A 20287-nucleotide genomic window follows, 5' to 3' on the forward strand; every position below is an offset into this window, starting at 1 on the left:
TGATTGTATCTAGAGGTTCCACTGTGTGTGTGTGTGTATATATATGTGTGTGTGTGTGTGTGTATGTGTATATGTGTATGTATATGTGTGTGTATGTGTATATATATGTATATATATATATATATATATAATGTGTGTGTGTGTGTGTATGTATATGTATGTATGTATGTATGTGTATATATATATATATATATATATATATATATATATATATATATATATATGTGTATATATATATATATATGTATATATATATATATATATGTGTATATATATATGTGTATGTATGTATGTGTATATAAAATTCTGTTTCTTTTAATTGTATATTGTGTGACATCATAAAGACCTTTGAGAGACTGGTACTGGACTATATGAGGTAGACCACCTGGACACAGTGCAGTTTGCCTTTTGGACAAAGATTGGCGTGAAGAATGCAATTGTCAATCTCCTCCACAAGTCTTGACAAAGCTGTCAGCACTATGACATTTATGATTTTGACACCCTACACCATGCCTGCAGTACCATCCAGCCATCCCTGTTAAGGGGTAAACTCAGAGCTGTGCAGGTGGACGACTCTGTGGGGTCCTGATAATGAACTATCAGTCAGGCAGATCACAGTTTGTGAGATTCAAGGACTGTGTGAGCAACACTGGAGCACCACAAAGAACAGGCCTGTCTTGTTTACTCTTCACTCTGTACACTTCAGACTGTAAATGTAACAGCAGGTCATGTCACTTGCAGAAATTGTCAGATGATTCTGCACTTATGGGGGTATGTTGATATGGTGGGATGAGACGGGGGAGAACTTTAAGAATTGTCTGCAACTTAACATTTGCAAAGCCAAGGAGCTGCTTATTGACTTGCACCGCACCAAAGAGCCAGTCACTATTCAAGGAGTGAATGTAGAGACGGTGTACTGCTACAAGTATCACATCATAAACAGGACATACTGCAGTAATAACGCACGGAAAAATGAACACAAACTGGAATTATTCTAATGGGATTCCTGCTATTTTGGCTGAGGTATTGAAAACATTGCAAAATATTTTGAGTGACCCTCATTATTTCCTAGGAATCGGTCTTGTTTTCTCGACTTGTTCTGTTTGAATACAGGGAATGAATATAAGAGATTTTTAATACCGTATTTTACTGTTTTGCAAATGCACCTTTCTAACAAGGGTTTCAGGGAAGAAAAAGACCTCACGATGAATCAAATGTGTGCGCCTCAGCCCATCCCATGCATTCTCAAAAACAGAGTGTTCAGTATTTAACTTTACAAAAATAAGTCTGAGATTCTTTGGTAGCACTTTTTTTTTTTTTTTGGTGTTTTTACATTAACTAAAGCCGTGCTTCTCAACGTTTCTGGAGTCGTGCCCCACTTTTTCCCATGTAAGTGTCTTCATGACCCACCAAGGTTTCCCTCTTTGTGAAGCAAGTGCAGTCTTTAGAGTTTGAGTTTCCTTTGGTGTATTGTGTGCAGTCGTCAGATCTACGTGTTTGGTCCCCCTTGGTGAAGTTAGCACAAGCATCAGGACGAGTACCCGTCATTGAATCAAGCACTAAAACCTGGAGGATCGGGACTGAGCTCAATCCTCAGACCGGCAACCCACCATGACCCAGTACCATTTATAAACAATTGCAACCCACTGTGGAACCATACGACCCAGAAGAGGGTTGTGGTTGAGAAGCAACGAACTAAAGAACTGTATTTGGTCAAAGAAATACAGCACTGTGACTGATGTCATTTGTCATGTACTAGCCTGTCAAAGATCGGTAATTGAATAATTTAAAGAAAAAAAAAATGTCTTCCTCTTGCCCTACGTGTACTTTAGCACCTTTCCTCTGTATTTGCGTGTGTCTGAGCGTCTCTTCACTGGCGCTCCCTCTCACGAGGTCGTTCCTATAAAGCCTGCTTCTCTGACTCCATTCTTACCTCTGGTTCGGGTTTATGCTTCCCGTTTTTGAAAGTTCACTTCTCCTTGTGCATCACACATACGCATCTCCTCTTTTGTCGCGTCTTCAAAGCCAAACTGAATAGTCAGATTGTTCTGATGGACTGGAAACACAAACCTTAGTGTTTTATTATTCCGTAGATTATCATTGGTCTTACTGCGGTGGGCTGGTGCCCTGCCCAGGGTTTGTTTCCTGCCTTGCGCCCTGTGTTGGCTGGAGTTGGGTCTAGCAGACCCCCGTGACCCTGTAGTTAAGAAAAAATGGATGGATGGATCACTTGTCTTAATGGTTACAGATAAGTTGTTTTGACTTCTGTAGTAATCTGAAAAGCTGATTGTCCATCCTTACACCGTTACCATTTCTCTTACTTACAGTACCTCTTCCAGTCTGCTTAAGCCAATATCACATTATACAACTTCTAATAGGACAGAAGGTCAAACTTGATGACTGCAGTTGCTGATCTCCACACCCAAATATGTCAGTTCACAGGACTAGAGGTGACTGGGGATGTCAGAATATGCAACAGCGCAACAACTTTCCTGCACAGTTTCACATTTCCAAAGTATCACGAGCTCTTCTCTGTTTTCTGACAGTCAGTATTGTGCTACCTGACGGCATGAGCGCTGTTATGAATGTTTTCCAAGTATGGCGTGTTCTGCTGCAATCTTGCTCCATTTTTTTTCTTCCTTTTTACATTTTTTTTGTGGTATGTGCAGCGTGTATAGAAAATAATCACTCCCCCCTTCAAATTTTCACATTTTGTTGCTGTGCAGCCTGAAATGAAGGCAACACAGGAACAAATCATTTTCTGGCTGTATTTACTCAGTGCAACAGCCAAGTGAAAGGTGTAATAGCAACATTTCAGAAAACAATTAAAAACAAGAATCACCGAGATTGATAAAGTGTCACCCCACTTTGTGTGGAACCACCGCTTGCTTTGATTACAGCCCTCGAGTCTGTTAGGATACAACTTTACACAATCTAGACTGTGCAATATTCACCCTCTCGTCTTTACAGAATTGTTCAAGCTCAGTCAAACTGGATGGTGACCCTGCCAACAGTTCACCACCGAGCAAATCTTTGAACAAAAAGGGAACACTGGGGACGTCAGCTGATCGTACCAATGCCCCACAGATTCAGTGTGCTGGTTTAGAATCGCGTGTCTAGTTGTTGACTCCCTAATTCGGCAGTGTTTTCTTCCACTCACGGTGTGCTGATAAGGTTACTTAGTGACTCTAATCTAGAAAAGTATGAGTTAGTATGCCTACAATGGATTGGCACCCTGTTTGGTTTGTGACCCCACACACTGATGTCAGGATAACCATTTGAAGTGTATGAAACTGACTTTAGAATATGTGTTTATATTTAACTATGCCATGTACACTCTGTGGCCACTTTGTTAGGTACACCTGTTCAACTGCTTGTTTAACGCAAGTGTCTAATCGGCCAATCACGTGGCAGCAACTCAGTGCATTTTGGCATGTATACATTGCCAGGACAACCTGCTGAAGTTCAAACCGAGCATCGGAATGGGAAGGAAGGTGACCGAAGTGACTTTGAACGTGGCATGGTTGTTGGTGCCAGATGGGCTTGTCTTAGTATTTCTTAGGCTACGATTCACACGGGCTCACCAAAATTACACAATAGAAGATTGGAAAAACGTTGCCTGGTCTGATGAGTCTCGATTTCTGCTGAAACATTCGGATTGTAGGCTCAGATTTTGGCGTCAACGACATGAAAGCGTGGATCTATCCTGCCTTGTATCAACACTTCTGGCTGGTGATTTGTGGTGGTGTAATGGTGGGGTGGCACTAGCAAGATGTACCTTGTATAGTGGCCTGTGAGAGTATGGGCGAGTAAGTATTATACGTATAGCTCTAATACCGACACACATGTCCTAGCAGTTATCACAAAGGGCAGTCAAGTTTGTTTCATTCATTAATTCATTCTGTTCCAAAAGAATTGAGTTTTCAGAATTATGACATTTGTGGGCTTCTTCGTTGTTTTTTTTTTTTTCTGACTGTCCTACCTATTTTCCATTGATTTAACTCTAGTTGTTAGTGTGCCACTTGAAATTAGGCTGACAAAAAATAGGTTTAAAATAAGTCTGTGTAAAAAAATCTTCACTGTTCCCTCAACCCAGTTTCTATGAAGGTGAGAACTTCCCAGCAATGCTGTAGTGTGTCTTTAGGGCAGAAGAAAGCCTCCTGCTCATCATGATCATAATTGTCTTGACTTGTGCAGCGTGTGAAGGGCACCAGGGTGTTTTGGTATATAATTTTGGAGTTTTTTTTTTTTTTTTTTTTAAATGTATTTTGCAAGTTCTAGGGAAAAAAGATTTAAAATTGACAAGGTAATAGTATAGTGAGACCAGCTGTGAGTACGGTGTGTAGCTCACACTAGGAGTCTCAAGATAAGATTTTGGTCTTTATGAAAGACACAAGCTTCATTCTCTGAACCAGTTAAAATCATAAAATGACTTTATGGTTACAGGTGGTCATGTGGGAAAACGGCACCCCAATAGTAACAGTCATTCCTTCAGCAGTCTCGATAACGACTTTTATCCTGTCACGGAATAGTAAATATGCTCATTTGGATTTCTCAGACTATGTTCATCCAAAATGGTTTTCTAATCATTTAACTGGTATTGACAGTTCGTGCTTATTAGAGCATTTACCATTCCATCTGTTTTTTTTAGTTGTGATGTAGAGACGATTGGTCCTTTCATAGTAAGCATAAGGTGAAAGGCCGGAACAGTCAGTGGACGGGGCACCAGCCCATCACAGCGTATTAGAACGTTTCATTTTAATTTCAGTTTCTTGTTAAACGCACATCCACTTATGAGCCCAGCATGCTGTACAGTAACAACTAATGTGACATGAAAAAAATGAAGTAACAGTATTGTGACACAGCAATAGGTGATCATGATGTATAGCATAAAGGAATACACCACCTAAAAATATTTATTTTAAATTCTACACCCCATGTAGTTTGTAGTGGTGTCTTGAGAAAAAATTTTAATTTCATGTTTTTGAAATTAAATACTGAATATTCCAACTTAAGGGGCGGCACGGTGGCGCAGTGGTAGCGCTGCTGCCTCGCAGTTAGGAGACCCGGGTTGTGTGGAGTTTGCATGTTCTCCCCGTGTCTGCGTGGGTTTCCTCCCACAGTCCAAAGACATGCAGGTTAGGTGGATTGGTGATTCTAAATTGGCCGTAGTGTGTGTTTGTGTGTGTCCTGCGGTAGGTTGGCACCTGCCTTGTGCCCTGTGTTGGCTGGGATTGGCTCCAGCAAACCCCCGTGACCCTGTGTTCGGATTCAGCGGGTTGGAAAATGGATAGATGGATATTCCAACTCAATGTGGTCAGTATGGGGCAAACAGTATTCACTGCCAGAAAAGAAAAAAAAATTCTGACATAACTCGTGTCACATAATCCACAAATCCGATATCCATTTGTATGGTTAAATCGTGCAAAATGTGTGCATTTATTTACTAAAATATTATTAACAGTTACTTCCTGAAGTGTGAATTGAAGAGTGGTTCTTCACCAGTGAGTGAGTGGGAGAGACAAATGTTCAGTTGTAAGGCACAGCATTGTGGGAATGACGTCTTCCTTGTGTGTTCTGGGACGGACTGTGAATAATTTTGCATGTTTTCACCCTATAAATGGATATCGGACATGTGGATTATGCATCAAGAGTTGTCTTTTCTTTTTTACTTGGACTTTATTCACACCGTTTGGCACTGTACAGCATTGGGAACCCATCAACCACATTGGATGGGAATTTAATTTTTCATTGAAAACATAAAGTGGCCAAGAAAAAAATCTTAGTCTTGTTTTTTGAACGTAATCACATGTATTTATGAACTATTTTTATTATTTTTTTTAGTGAACTTGTATACAAGTAATTACTGTGCATCTTCTGTTAAAGCAGTTAATGATGTAAATGGGGAAGTATTTGTTTTAATTTTTTAAGTCTTTCATCTGAGGGAGAAAGAGAGGACATTAATTCAACAGTCTTCCTCGTGGAATTCATTGCAGTAATGATGGTCATTTATGCCACCGACAGTTCAGATGGCTTAGACTCAACTTTAAACGATAAGGTTGCCAGTTGAAGCTCTCCGACTTGCTTTATGATGATGCCCTGTGCTTTGATTGTATTAAATGTGTGAGCAATTATAACAAGTCCTGATCTTCCAGATCACCTTTGTAAAAATAACGTATGTATGCATGAGTAATACTTCTAAAGTTGTATTTGAAGACGTGCATAGTTTTAACGACAGAAGATAAAAAGCAGCAGTGTTTCCGTATCGGTCGCAGATGCAGTGAATGTGCGCCCCACATTTTAACTGACTGTTTGCCAGATGTCATGAATACGGTCCACTTTGACATCTGATGACTGGAATGCCTTTTTTGTCTTTACAGACAAAGCAAAAGGATGTACAAGAGCAAAGTGAAGTGGCTTCACTTGTGGACGAAGAGCAATTCTCATGGCCAGGCCCCAAGACCATTCGACTGCATCGGACCTCTCACGGCTTTGGATTTACTCTACGCCACTTCATAGTCTACCCTCCGGAGTCAGCTGTCCATTCATCTATGAAGGTGAGTACTGAATCTGCTGTATAACTGGACAAAAGACTCTTTTAATTGTTTGTGGAGTGTACTGGAAAGATTTATTGTGCTAGAAATTTGTCTTCAGAGGCAACAGAACAACAGAATAAATTCAAGCAAAAATCTCTGTCTTTTATTCTAATGTTTATGGCGGGGTAGCAATTTCCAGGAATCATAATGCAGTTATTGTATCCTTTATTTTTACAACGCAGTCATATTACTTCATAAACACTATATATATATATATATGTGTTTGCCATGCAAATTTGTTATAAAAAGTAAATGCTTTCTATAAATTAAAAAAAATATATATATATTGTGCCTGCACAGGAGCTTTACAATAGAGACTGTATGTCACGGAGGAAAATCAAAAAAAATAAATAAAAATGACCAAATACGTCTATTTTTCAAGCTAAGACATTTGCTGTATTTTGATGTGTATCTTACGTATGCACATACAGTACAGGCCAAAAGTTTGGACACACCACCTCATTCAATGTGTTTTCTTTATTTTCATGACCATTTACATTGCTAGATTGTCACTGAAGGCATCAAAACTCTGAATGAACACATGTGGAGTTATGTACTTAACAAAAAAAGGTGAAATAACTGAAAACATGTTTTATATTCTAGTTTCTTCAAAATAGCCCCCCTTTGCTCTGATTACTGCTTTGCACACTCTTGGCATTCTCTCGATGAGCTTCAACAGGTAGTCACCTGAAATGGTTTTCACTTCACAGGTGTGCCTTCTCAGGGTTATTTAGTGGAATTTCTTGCTTTATCAATGGGGTTGGGACCAGCAGTTGTGTTGTGCAGAAGTCAGGTTAGTTGGACGCTCATTTATTTTTCAACAGGACAATGACCCGGCTGTGTAAGGGCTATTTGACCAAGAAGAAGAGTGATGGAGTGCTGGAAATGGTCATGAAAATTAAAACACATTGAATGAGGAGGGGTGTCCAAACTTTTGGCCTGTAGTGTATATAGGGTGGTCCAGATCTAATTATGCAGTTTGCATTGCGCCATAACTTAAGTTTATTACATAGAAAGTCACCAGAAAAATCCCGGACCATCGAGAAGTGTGCGAACTGGCGACATGAAGAATCGTCTTCGCGCCGAACTGGAACCGTCCCCGCATAAATAAAAGCCATCCAGACGATCTGGATCTGCATAATTAGATCTGGACCACCCTGTATGTTGTAAAATAGTTTCTACATGACTTTTATGAACAACAACAACAACAAAGAAAACCATACACCCGACATTGTGAAAGAAGACCAGCTGTGTGTTACTGCTCAGCACTTCCTGCTCAATAACCTTTCACCCCTTGATGTGTGGTTTTCACCCGACAGACCAAATCTAAGGGAACTTTTCGAGTCACATGGTTGATTTTGTTTTAACTTCTGTATTTAAGTGGCAATTCTCACAAGTGATTGGAAAGCATATGCATACTACGAGAAAAATACTAGGAATATAGGGCCAAATGATTATTGCCAGATCACTTTTGTTGTCACAGACGTTACTCGACAACTGTCTTGGCTTGTAAAATTGACATATTTGGTTAGTTTTTAAGCTTTTCCTCCATACCTTATAGCCTAGGATTATGAGGTTCAGCCATTTAGAAAGAAGACCAAATGTGCACCATAGCTCAGCACAGTCTTCCTGCTCATCAACCTTTCACCACAGTGCATGGATTCCTCTGACAAGTCCAAATCATAGACTTTTTGTACCACGTGATTTGTTTACTTCCATGTTTTTGTGATAACTCTCACAAGTGAATAGAAAATGTATCATTAGCATGAGAAAAATAGTTACCTAGAATATGAGATAAAATTATTATTTTCAGATCCCTTTTGTCGTCATAAATGTGTTGAAAATACAAAAGACATGTTTTCTTGTATTAAAACTCCTGCTGCTTCACCAGTAAGTTTTTAGGCTTTTATTTTCTAGTGATGCCTCATAATCCTTCATTGTAAAAGTGTCAGTGTGGGCAAGATTACATTTTTTTTTTTTTTTTAATTTATAGAAAACACTCAACTTTGGAACACAGTTTTGCATGGCAAATGCATATCTACCATGTTTGACTTGAAAAATACTGAACTTTTCCTTTAATTCACTAACTTCAGTAATTTATTTCATACCTAACTCTTATATCGGTATGTTTCATCAGTGCCAGCATTTTTTAAATGCTATATTACCCGCAGTTGTCCTGCTAGAAATATGAAAACAAATCTTGCTTTACTGATACAATATCGTTAGCTAACTCGCGAAGATAGCCAGAAATGTCTTGAATTGAGTTGTGTTCTTACTGTTACTTACACTGCAGAGCTTCAAGCATTCAATCTGGCCTGTTCTTTCATTAAACCGGTGCTTTATCCTCTCCGAAAAGGAGAGTGCTAAGGTACGAAAAGAATGTGCACTAGAGAGTAGTGCTGCTTTAAAATTTCTGTCTGTCAGTCTGTGCGTCCATCAATTATCAAACCTGTTTAATCCAGTTATGAGTTGCAGGGATCAAAGCCTCCTCCTAGCCAATATGTATTCTGAAAAATCAATGCTGTTTTCTATATTAAGGACACAAATTCCCATGCCGTGATGATTTGTTTTTTTTTTTAAATCCCATCAGACCTTTGCCTTCTGCAGATTAGGCAACAGAACCATACAAGCGCCCCCTTAACACTGGCTGGATAAACCCTGCAGATTAATGCCCACGTCAATTGCAGCAGCTGGCATTTCGGCCCAAGCTGCACACAGTTCTGCTCCCAGGATGGAGTTGCATTTACAGTTCTCTACCACAGCCAGAATGAACTGTATCAGCTTTTAGCATTGCGTCATTCACTCACTCAATGTGCAGCATAATAATAACGTTAATGGCTTTGCTCTGAAGCTGGAGGTTCACTTCATACAACAAAGCTGTATTTTATGTCAAATCCATTCCAAGATTTAGTGGCGTTAAAGCAGATATCTGAATGATACTGCTATTTCAGTGGCATCGGGTCGCAAAGTTTAATATAGATAAAAAGACAAAATGTGTAAATCATTCTGTATGTCTTTTTTTTTTTTAACATTGTTTTTGTGGCACTATTGAACAAATTTACACGTAAGCATTTATTAGAGATAACACATTTCTGAAATACTACTGTTGAGTACGTGGTCTCAATTATGCATTTCATAACGGGCTTGAGATTGTGCCTGATTGTATTGCTGGCTGAATTTCAAACACCATAACCAAGGCTAGTTTTCTTATGCTTGGAAAACCATAATTTAAATTCCATTCCTTTTTGGAAATGTTGGTTTCTGATGCATACAACTAAGGCTGGGCGATATGGCTAAAAATCTACATGTCTTGATGTTTTTAGGTCATGTGGTGCTATACGGTATGTGTCAGTATTTTTTATTTTCTCTAAATTACCATGGTACAAGTTTTATTTATAGTCCGGACTATTATCAGAATGAGCAGCGCTTTTATTTGTCAATATTTCTCTCTGTGAGCAGAACACACACGCAGACATTAGAACATTAGAGACGAGAACAGGCCATTCAGCCCAACAAAGCTTGCCAGTCCTATACACTTATTTCTTCCAAAAAAAACATCAAGTCAAGTTCTGAAAGTCCCTAACGTCTTACTGTCTACCACACTACTTGGTAGCTTATTCCAAGTGTCTATCATTCTTTGTGTAAAGAAAAACTTCCTAATGTTTGAGCGAAATTTACCCTTAACAAGTTTCTAACTGTGTCCTCGTGTTCTTGATGAACTCATTTTAAAATAACAGTCTCGATCCACTGGACTAATTCCCTTCATAATTTTAAACACTTCAATCATGTCACCTCTTAATCTTCTTCTGTTTAAACTGTGTAGGCTCAGCTCTTTTAATCTTTCCTCATAATTCAACCCCTGTAGCCCTGGAATCAGCCTAGTATAATACATCAGTGAGTTTTTAATTACATAGCATGAGAGTTTTCATGTTGGGAATTGGCATATGTCCTCTGGTTTTCAGTGCGGCTTCTCTATTAATACCGGAGGGGAAATTGTCTTTTCAGATGACCTTTGGAGGTCAGATCATAGGGTCAGCTATTCTACAGCACCCCTTGAGGTTGACCAGATTTTCAAAGTTTCAAACTGGGACACTTGTGTAGCATGTTTGCCCACTCATACAGCCCATCCTTGTTTGTTAAATGGCTGCTTTATCTGATCTTCATCAGAGAGAAAGATCAGGGCACTAAAAAAAAAAAAACACAAAGTCTTTTACATTGGAGCCCCCACATTGCTTGAAGTGTAAACAAATAAAGGGGGGAATTGAAAAGAAAAGTTTTAACAATTTTAACTTACTGAAACTTTAGTGTCTTTCAAAGTGCTCTCCATGTGAATGAATGCACATCTCCCCACGGTTTTCCCACTGGTGGAAACATTTTTGGAATTGAAGAAGAGGAACGTTGTCCAAAGCCTGCAGTGATTTTTCTTTGACTTCCTCCACGGTACAAAAACGCTTTCCTTTGAGTTCTTTTTTTCATATGCAGAAACAAGAAAGTCACACGGAGCCAAAATCAAGTGACATTTCCCCTCGTTTGAAACGCCAAAACCACTCGTAGACCTGTGTTTTATTTAAACCTTCCTCTTTAAAAGCAGTTTCAAGCCTCGCTACAGTTTCGGCAGCTTTTTTCCCTAAGAGAAAACAAAATTTAACTCAAGACTTGCTGTTCTTTATGATCACCCATTACAAAAATCGCATAACATATTTAATAAGCACTAAGAAGAACCGACATGGAGTGGCGTACGGTACGAACAAAACAGAGCAACGCCACTCGACAGTCTGCCACCGAATTAGGTAAGTATGCTACACCTAAAGGGGAAATTCGCAACTAAGTCGAGATTACACAACAGGTACAGATTCCGGTTATTTTTGGGTACCATCTCGTACATGGCAGTGAGGTCTGTTTTCGTCTGCTGCTTTGTCACCCTCACGATGCAGTTCAAATTCAACACAAGTTCTTCATGAAGCTTTCCACGTTAGGGTTTTCACCACGTGATTATTCATATATTGGGTGGGTTATGGGGTTTTGTGCCCCTTGGAGTTTCATAAATAAATTAATATATTGTGAAGATGGTTGTGTCAGCAGAGCAATACATTATTAGATGAGCAGCCTGTTAAAACCGGGACAGTTTGGTATTCTTCAGTTATTTATCAGGTCAAATAGCCTGAAATCGGAATGATCACCCAAGTAAATTATAGTGTCAGCAAAATTGTGAGTCATTATACACTACAGATAATGGAGCCATGCGGCTGGTTTAGTGTAAGAGAAATACTAAGTAAATATAAAAGTAAATGGCAACTCTGAGGTTAAGGACCTGCTCAGATACCTGATATCTGGAATGTTGCAGGTTCAAATCCTGTTACTGCCAGAAGGGATCCTTCCCTGTTGGGCACTTGAACAAGGCGCTTAACTTGAAAATTACTCCGGGGGCGCTGTTCAATGGCTGACCCTGCGCTCTGACCCCCACAATGGTCATGCGAAAAGGCAGTTTCCCCTTGGGGATTAACACGGTCTACCAAATACCAAATTTGCTCTGGGCTTACTTGCCTTTGGGTAATACGCTCATATCTAGATAACTTTTTGCTTACTGTGCTTGCATTTTATATTTTTATGGCGAGGAAAATCATGTAACTTGTTACAACTTAAAGTACCCGGTGGAGTGAGATGATGATGTGCTGCTTCTCTTCTGTTCTGTAAACTAATTTGTAGATGAAATCGCAAGGAAAGTTTCTCTGTTTTAAGACTGACGAGCTGGCAAATTTTCCAGAGATTTTCAATGAGAGATTTAGAAATTTCAAAATTGTATAGAGTGCAATCTGTTCAAGATACAGCAACGAAAATTTAATTGTCCGGACAAATTTCCTTGAAGAATAAGCGTGCCACATTTGAACAAAATTGGTATATGGGTGACAGAGTTGTTTCAGACAGGCACGTTCAGACTATCGCAATAGGTGCTTTGCGTATTACATGTGAACACACCTAAAAATAGCCTTAAAATGAGGGGTTTTCGGGTATAGAGGGTTAAAGATGGGAGGAGGCACCCCAAAAAGGTGGACATCTTGCATAACTAGTCATCAGCACAAGTTGAACGGTGCATCATGTGGGGGTTTTCTCGTACGGGGAATTGTCAAACAAACAAAATTAGTTATTTCAAAGTGTTCATAAGGAATCCTTCTAAACCTGAAACACATATTTTGGGACTGTGCGGACATTTATCTTTAGCCAAGTCAGTAGTTTTCTTTCCTTTTAGTAATTCAGGTGATAATTTGAGGGAGGCTGTTTTATTTATTTATTTACTGAACTTCTGTAAAAAGGGAAGTATCATCCAATTAAACAACAACATTTATTTATATAGCACATTTTCATACAAAAAGTAGCTCAAAGTGCTTTACATAATGAAGAAAGCAAAAATAAAAGACAAAATAAGAACTTAAAATAAGACAACATTAGTTAACATAGAAAAGGTCCGATAGCCAGGGTGGACAGAAAAAAAACTCCAGACGGCTGGAGAAAAAAAATAAAATCTGCAGGGGTTCCAGGCCACGGGACCGCCCAGTCCCCTCTGGGCATTCTACCTAACATAATTGAAATAATCCTCTTTGTACTTAGGGTTCTCACGGAGTCGCTTGATGTTGATGCTCATACAGACTTCTGACTTTTAATCCATCCATCATTGTTGGAACATCACGGTGCTTTGAGTAGATGGTGGTGGCGCAAGCCATTAAGTACAATTAAAGTACTTTTTGTTTAAAAAGTAAAGCAGCCATGACAAAGTTTGTCGGTATCATGCAAGTGCTGCCACCTGGTGAGCATGTCATTTCTTTTGGTGTAGGATTCATGTACTTTTGTGCTTATTTTTATTGTTTTTCTTCTACTTTTTTCATAATCCCTCGGAAGCTAAATAACAAATCTGTCTTTATTATCTATCAGAAACAGAGTGAGGGCCAAAGGCACGTTTGCATTGTTACAAAAGTACGCCATTCTGGATCGTATTCTCCAGTAAAGATAGCGAAGATGTCAGAATTGCTATAGGCGATTAACCATAAAGGTTAGATTTGTAGATTTCATGGTTAAATTTATGACTATGCAACTCTATGCTGAAATGTCAGAGGAAAACATGCCCTTGTGCTCCTGCGTATTTATAATGCATTATGTAGAGATCGATGGGAGAACAGAGCTTCCTGCTCTAACACAGCCAGCTGCTAATTCTCCTCAACCCATGTGAAACAATAACCTCCTTAATCCTGAGCACTGTCTATGCTCATCAGTTTGGATTTCCGCCTGTGTCTTTAATTATAGTAACAGAGCAGTCAGAGTCAACATTGCATGGCCTTTGCTGCTGCTACAACGCAACGCTCTGATTTTAGTCATACACTCCCCACAATTGATTAGTAGGACCGTGTGTGTTCTGTAATGGGTCACAGTAAACTACGATTGCTGAGTTTGCTTCCATGTTTGGCTCTGATTTTAGTCATACACTCCCCGCAATTGATTAGTAGGGCCGTGTGTGTTCTGTAATGGGTCACAGTAAACTACGATTGCTGAGTTTGCTTCCATGTTTGTAAGACTCAAACTGAATACTGGGTCACCATACGCAAGCTTTTGAGTAGACTAAAAATCAAAACAATGTTGGAGAGCCTCAGCTCAGCATTTAAAAAACGCTCAGTAAATAGTAAAATACTTCTCAAATGTAGACCTTTCTGGATGAAACTAATGATCTGTAATCTTTTGCTAGGGGGCTTGCTCTATTTGTCTTCACTTTTTCTGTTTTCTTTTCACTACTTTTGAACAATGCGCTACAGTCTAACTAGTTAAGCTGAGCCATTGATAAGCTCTTCAGCTGATGATAAGAGTGCGGTTTGGTGAAATGGAGTACCGGCTCTGGGTAACAGCTGCTGCCATTGTATTCTTTGGCCTGTTTCTGTCGTTTAACATTTTCAAACCCATTTTGTCCATTTCAGGACCTTGGGGGCTAGAGCCTATTCTTGCATCATTAGGTACAAGGTAGGAAAATAGTCTGGACATGAAACCAGTCAAGTGCAGGGTCCACTCACTCAGTCTCATACACACACACTCGCAGGAGCCTTCTTTTTTTATCGTGGAAGGATCACCAGAGTACCCAGAGAATAGCTCACACAGACACGGAGAGAATGTGTGAGGGTCGGGTGGGATAGGACACCAGAATGGTGGGTCTGTGAAGTGGCAGCACTTACCCTCTGCTCCTTTGTGCTGCTCTTCTGCTGGTTAGGCCTGTGGAGTTGGTACACACAACCTTCAAATCCAACTCTGACTATTCAATTTTACCGATTTTTGTACTGATCTCCTACATGCTACTTTTTTTCAAGTCACAGAAGGAAATCGGCACACAGGTACTCCTCCCCTAAATCGGGATTTTGACATTAAACTTCAATGTTCAACAGAGAAACCGTGCCACATAGGTTGTGGCAGTGGGGTGATGATTGGCACGATTGCCTTTCAAACAAGTAATTGGGAGTTTTTATTTCAGACCATTATGTTTAAAAATTTTTTACCCGTGGCTCTGAGGCTAGGGATCTACACTGGTAATCAGACGTTTGCCAGTTCAGATCCTGTAAATGCCAAAAGTGACTCCACTTCGTTAGGCCCTTCAGCAAGGCTCTTAAAGTCCTGGGTATGACATTAATCTGCATCCAACCCTGCATGTAGTAGGGGTGTGCGGTATTGGGGGAAAGTCTCGATATTTTCTGGGACTTTGACGATAACGATAATCCCAAGATAATGTATTCTTTGAAATTATTTTGAATTTTTGTCATCTATAGCTTAACTTATCAGGTCTTTTTGTATTTTTAAACGTCATAATAAATAAGATCAATTTAACCTAAACTGCATTTTATAGAGGAACCCCAAATTACACACCAATCGCAATATGAAGCCTATGCCCAAAACAAGGTAGCCTCTTCCAGTTATTAATCCACAGTGCACTGACAACGTTAGCCCCGCTGTCTGTTGTCATGTAAACCATGCGGTCTTCTCGCAGTGACCATGATGCCAGCGCATCTTTCAGACCTTGTGCAATGATGTCGCCAGTGTGATCTTGTGGGAAGTCGGATGTTTGCAAACAGAAGCTTTGCAGTTGCCAGTTTTCATCAATGAAATGCACCGTCAGAGAAAGGTATGGCGCAGGTGTTCGGCTTGACCATAAATCCGTCGTTGTGGCAAAATGTGAATCCTTTTGCAGTTTATGCGTCAGAGTTTGGCGACACGAATCATACAACTTAGGCAGAGCTGTTTGACTGAAATATTTTCGGCCAGGCAGTGTGTACCTTGGGTCTAAAGTATTCAAAAGTTGTTTAAAACCATCTCACGCAACCACTTGAATTGGCACCATATCTTTTGCGATGTAATTGGTGACGGCGTTTGTTATGTCATGCCATCTGTTGCTTTTCTTGTCATAAGGCACTTTTTTTGCAGAATGAGTCCGCTAAAGTTTGCGGAGTGTGTTATTGTGCTTGTACCTTGGTTACTTTAGATTTGTGCTGGACAGTTGACTCCTTAAGCTTTTCGTATTATTCGTTTTCTGTACGGTGGTTAGTTCGCAAGTGATGAAACAAGTTAGTTGTGGAGCGGTCTTTAACGGCAACCCGATTTACCACATAGTTTGCAGATTGCCGTCTTTTGAGCAACATCAGTCTTTTCAAAACCAAACCACTGCCATGCGAGCGAGAATGAACCACGTCTGGCAATTAACTCTGACGATGTAGATGGCGAGGCCGTTTTATCATCTGGCGCTGTTTGTTCACTCATTTTGAGGTAGGGAGCGATGCTAACTTGCGGCTTGCTGGACGTGCACGCCTGCGCAGCTCTCTTTGTGCACGCGCAGTGGTCTGTACTGTTGCATTAGTGAATGAACTCTGTTTCTTGATTAATGTAATCTCGCACATTGTCCAAACAGCAATTAAGATATAATCGTAAACGATGTGTATCGCACACGCCTAGCATGTAGGCCCTCCAACCTGCAGGGAAAAATCTGGGGGTTGGTGGCAGAATTGGCACTCCAGCCACCAAAAAAATAAAAATCTCACACTGTTCCATTCCATCTGAACTAGCGTGGTGCTGAGGTGACACCCATTGTATGGCTGCACTCGGGTCCTCATCTAGGATCCTGAGTTGGTTTGTCATATGGTGGGTGCGGCAATGCGCTGTATCAGTGCCTGCTCCTACCCTCTCTCTCTCTCTTGCAATGTCTAAGGGTCAAATTTGTAAATGAGTAAAATGAGTCTGACATTGGCATAACCTGAAAGACTGCTCAGCAGAGAAGAAGCCACCGCTCTAAGGCGACCATAAAAAAAAAAAGCTAGACTGCGGTTTGTAGTGGCACATGGGGACAAAGATCTTACCTTCTGCAGAAATGTCCTCTGATGTGATGAATACAAGAACAAACTGTTTGGCCATAATGACCATTGTTATGCTTGTAGAAAAATGGATGAGGCTAGCATGCCATCTCAACTGCCAAGCATGGGGCTGGGAGCAGGATACAGCAGGGGTGCTTTGCTGCAGGAGGGGCTGGTGCACTTCATCAAATAGATGGCATCATGAGGAAAGAAAATGGAGATACACTGCAGCAATATCTGAAAAGCTCAGCAAGAAAGTTGAAGCTCAGTCACAAGTGTGACCCCTAAATGGACAGTGACCCCAAATATACCAAAATGGTAGCAAAATGGCTTAAGGACAACAAGTCAAGGTATTGAAGTGGCTATCACAAAGCCTTGACCACAGTCTGATTTAGAAAGCATGTGCGAGTAAGAGGTTTACAAAGCTGTCCCAGTTGCGCCAGTTGTGTCTGGAGGAACAGACCAAAATTCCAGCAACTTGCTATAAGAAGCTTGTGTAGGGTGAGCCAAAACATTTGTCTCAAGTTAAACAATTTTAAGACAATGACGCTGAATATTAACAAAGTGTATGTAAAATTTTGACCCACAGCAATTTTGATATAGTCAGTAAAAGGTCTGTGAATATTGTTAGAAAAAATGACTTCTGCCCTCACAATATGCCAAATTTATAATCTGTGGAGGGCTTATAAACTGGGTTTTAAATAATTCACCCAAAGTGTACACAAACATTTGACTTCAACTGAATACGCAGGTTACGTTTTTGGAGCACCCACCAGTTGGTGTGCTTTCTGTTAAGAACCACCTATATGCTTTAAAATAGTAGATGTCTAAACCCGTGAACTAATACAAATCCTTCCACTATGATATTGGTGCCAGAGAAGCAAAAAACTTCTTTAATAGTCTAAACAGTGTACATTATCTCTGTTTTTAGAGTCTTGGAATGATGGTTAAAGTTCAAATTGAGCACAGAAGAATAAATCAAAGGTCCCTACTGCAGGGAAACGCAGGAAACTTGACATCTAAAAACTTCAGCCTCAGGTGCTTTGATTGTCCGTCTACGGCAGGAGTCTCTCAACACGTCGCTGGCGAGTTACCGGTAGCTCGCCGAAGGGTAAATGAATCCTACATAAATTTGAAAACTTGATTAGTCAAGTTAGGGGTGGGCGAGCTTTCCAAAAAATCATATCACAATCCTTTTAACACAAAATCACGATCCACAATCTGTCTTGTCAATGTGGCATACACTTAAGAGAATATCCGGACTCAAACTCATCAAGACCTAAGTAACACTTTATTTTAAATATCAAACAAAGTTGAATACAATTGTTCTCTCATTCGCTAGCTAAGTGGAGTTAAGGAACACGCCCCGAAGCTGGTGAGTGAGTGAGGAGAGCCTCCCATGGGGCCCATTGCACGGATCTCAGATTCACGCAAATAAAACAGAACCGCAAGTGAACTCTTACACAGAACTATGATACATGATACATCTCTACAGCATTTCTGGAGCTTAGGAGAGTCAGATAACTATAAGAATCTTCACCAATGGGCTTTGAAAATGTCTGCTTTGTTTGGGGTCTCCATACCTCTGTGAGTCTGACAGGAATGTCATGAAGTCAAAGTTCAGAACAAGACTGACAGACGAACATTGAAATGACTCCAGAAGAGTGAACCGAAGGGGGCTCCACTCCACCAGACACCTCAGTGCCAGTCATCTGACTAACTAAACCTGCAACTGGACATGTGTCTAAAGTGACACAGTGACATGTGACAAAATGACAAATGAATGAGACATATCTGTATTTGAATTTCCATTGTTCTGTTTTGACAGCATTTGTGTTTTAATCCAATAGTGTGAGATACACTAGAAAATGCATACAGACTCACAAAATGCACTTGCAGGTGAACTCAACATTTTTTTTTTTATGTTTGAATGCAAGATGTGAGTTGTGGACCCCACCATTTTGTAAATGTTCAGGCAAGATGAGCATATTCAGTGTGTTTAGGTTGAAATAAGCTATGAGAATAAACGTTAGAAAACATTAGTAGCTCTTGGCCATTTTCATTTTGTAAAAGTAGCTCTCAGGGGAAAAAAGGGTTGGAGACCTCTGGTCTACGGCCAAGCCTCAGAAGTTGCACATGTAGTCCATCTTAAGGCATTGCTGAGTTGTTCTGATTCCTAATTTTTTCAAGAAGTATCCTAACATTGGCATAATGAGAGAGAGAGAGAGTAGTTTGGTATTGAGAGCAAGAGCTGCTAAACAGCAAGCCATCATACTGCTCAGGAAGAAGACACTTTCTGTTTCCTAGAGAAGAACATACTTTGGCACGAAGTTCATAGACAATCTGTTTGGAAAGGCCATAGATACTGTTGGGCAGAGCCACACAATGACCTGCAATGCCAGTAAAGAGCAGCCATTGGAGACCACGGTTCATAGCAAAACACCAGAGTTACACGAGTCTGGCGGACACATTCTGGTTTACTTGAAGATGTCCGATGGTAAGTGCTGTGAGGCAGGCCAGTACTGGGTTGTGAGAATCCATTGTAGCAAAGAGTGTCAGATTCATCAAGGAGTTGAGTTGCATAGGAAGTGAAGAATGATCTGATCTTATTGATGTTTTGAACCAAAAAAAAAGGTTGAGTGAATGCATGCAGTTAGTCACGACCTCCACTAAAACCCATTCATGATAGTGAATTTATCTAAACAAATCAAAGCAGCATCTGAAAGAGTACCTGTGATTTGTGTCCTCCCCTTCTAAATTAAATGAGCTTCTGTTGTGATCTCATTGAACTTTGCTCTCTCTTTTTTTTTTTTTCTTCTTCTTGTTTTTTATCTTTTTTGTGAGTGTTTGGCTACAGCATTTTCTGTGCATTCCATTTGGGCACTAAACAGATTTTTTTTTTTTTTTCCTGGGACATACAGCTGCATCAGTGAAGCATATTGATTGGCTCCCCATAGTGGGTATCTGTTTAGCTCTTCAGTGCACATTGTCATGCGGTTTTCAGCTCCTTTTCAGACTCATCAGAGGTCTCTTGTATATCAGCATTGTTACCAAGGACAATGCTAGAACTTCACTGGAAGTGAGGTGTGTAAAGCTGTCATTGTTCATTTGAACGATCTCCCACTGCTGTCCCTCTTTACTAGCATATGTCACTAGCCGTGAGGGCAGTGTGAAATTGTGTTTTCCATTGAAGTGGTTATCTGTCCCTACTCTTAACCCGTTCATTAAAATAAGTAACTTTTTCATCCCTCACTGGTGTAATGTTTAGTGGCACAGCAAACAAAATATAATGTCAAAACAGTGGCGTGTTTCCAGGATGTTCAA

The 20287-nt window shown here is 40.1% G+C and overlaps 1 protein-coding gene across 7 annotated transcripts in view; it reads left to right on the forward strand.

Moving 5' to 3' along the window:
• Nucleotides 1-20287, forward strand: part of LOC120529798 (rho GTPase-activating protein 21-like) — a 408601-nt gene that overhangs the window by 169224 nt on the left and 219090 nt on the right. For all 7 annotated transcript variants that reach the window (XM_039753942.1, XM_039753944.1, XM_039753943.1 and 4 more), the window contains one exon: nucleotides 6381-6557. In XM_039753942.1, coding sequence (XP_039609876.1) covers nucleotides 6381-6557 — 177 coding nt within the window. The remainder of the gene's footprint in view (nucleotides 1-6380; nucleotides 6558-20287) is intronic.

Source organism: Polypterus senegalus, chromosome 5 (genome assembly GCF_016835505.1).
Source record: "Polypterus senegalus isolate Bchr_013 chromosome 5, ASM1683550v1, whole genome shotgun sequence".
NCBI lineage: Eukaryota > Metazoa > Chordata > Cladistia > Polypteriformes > Polypteridae > Polypterus > Polypterus senegalus.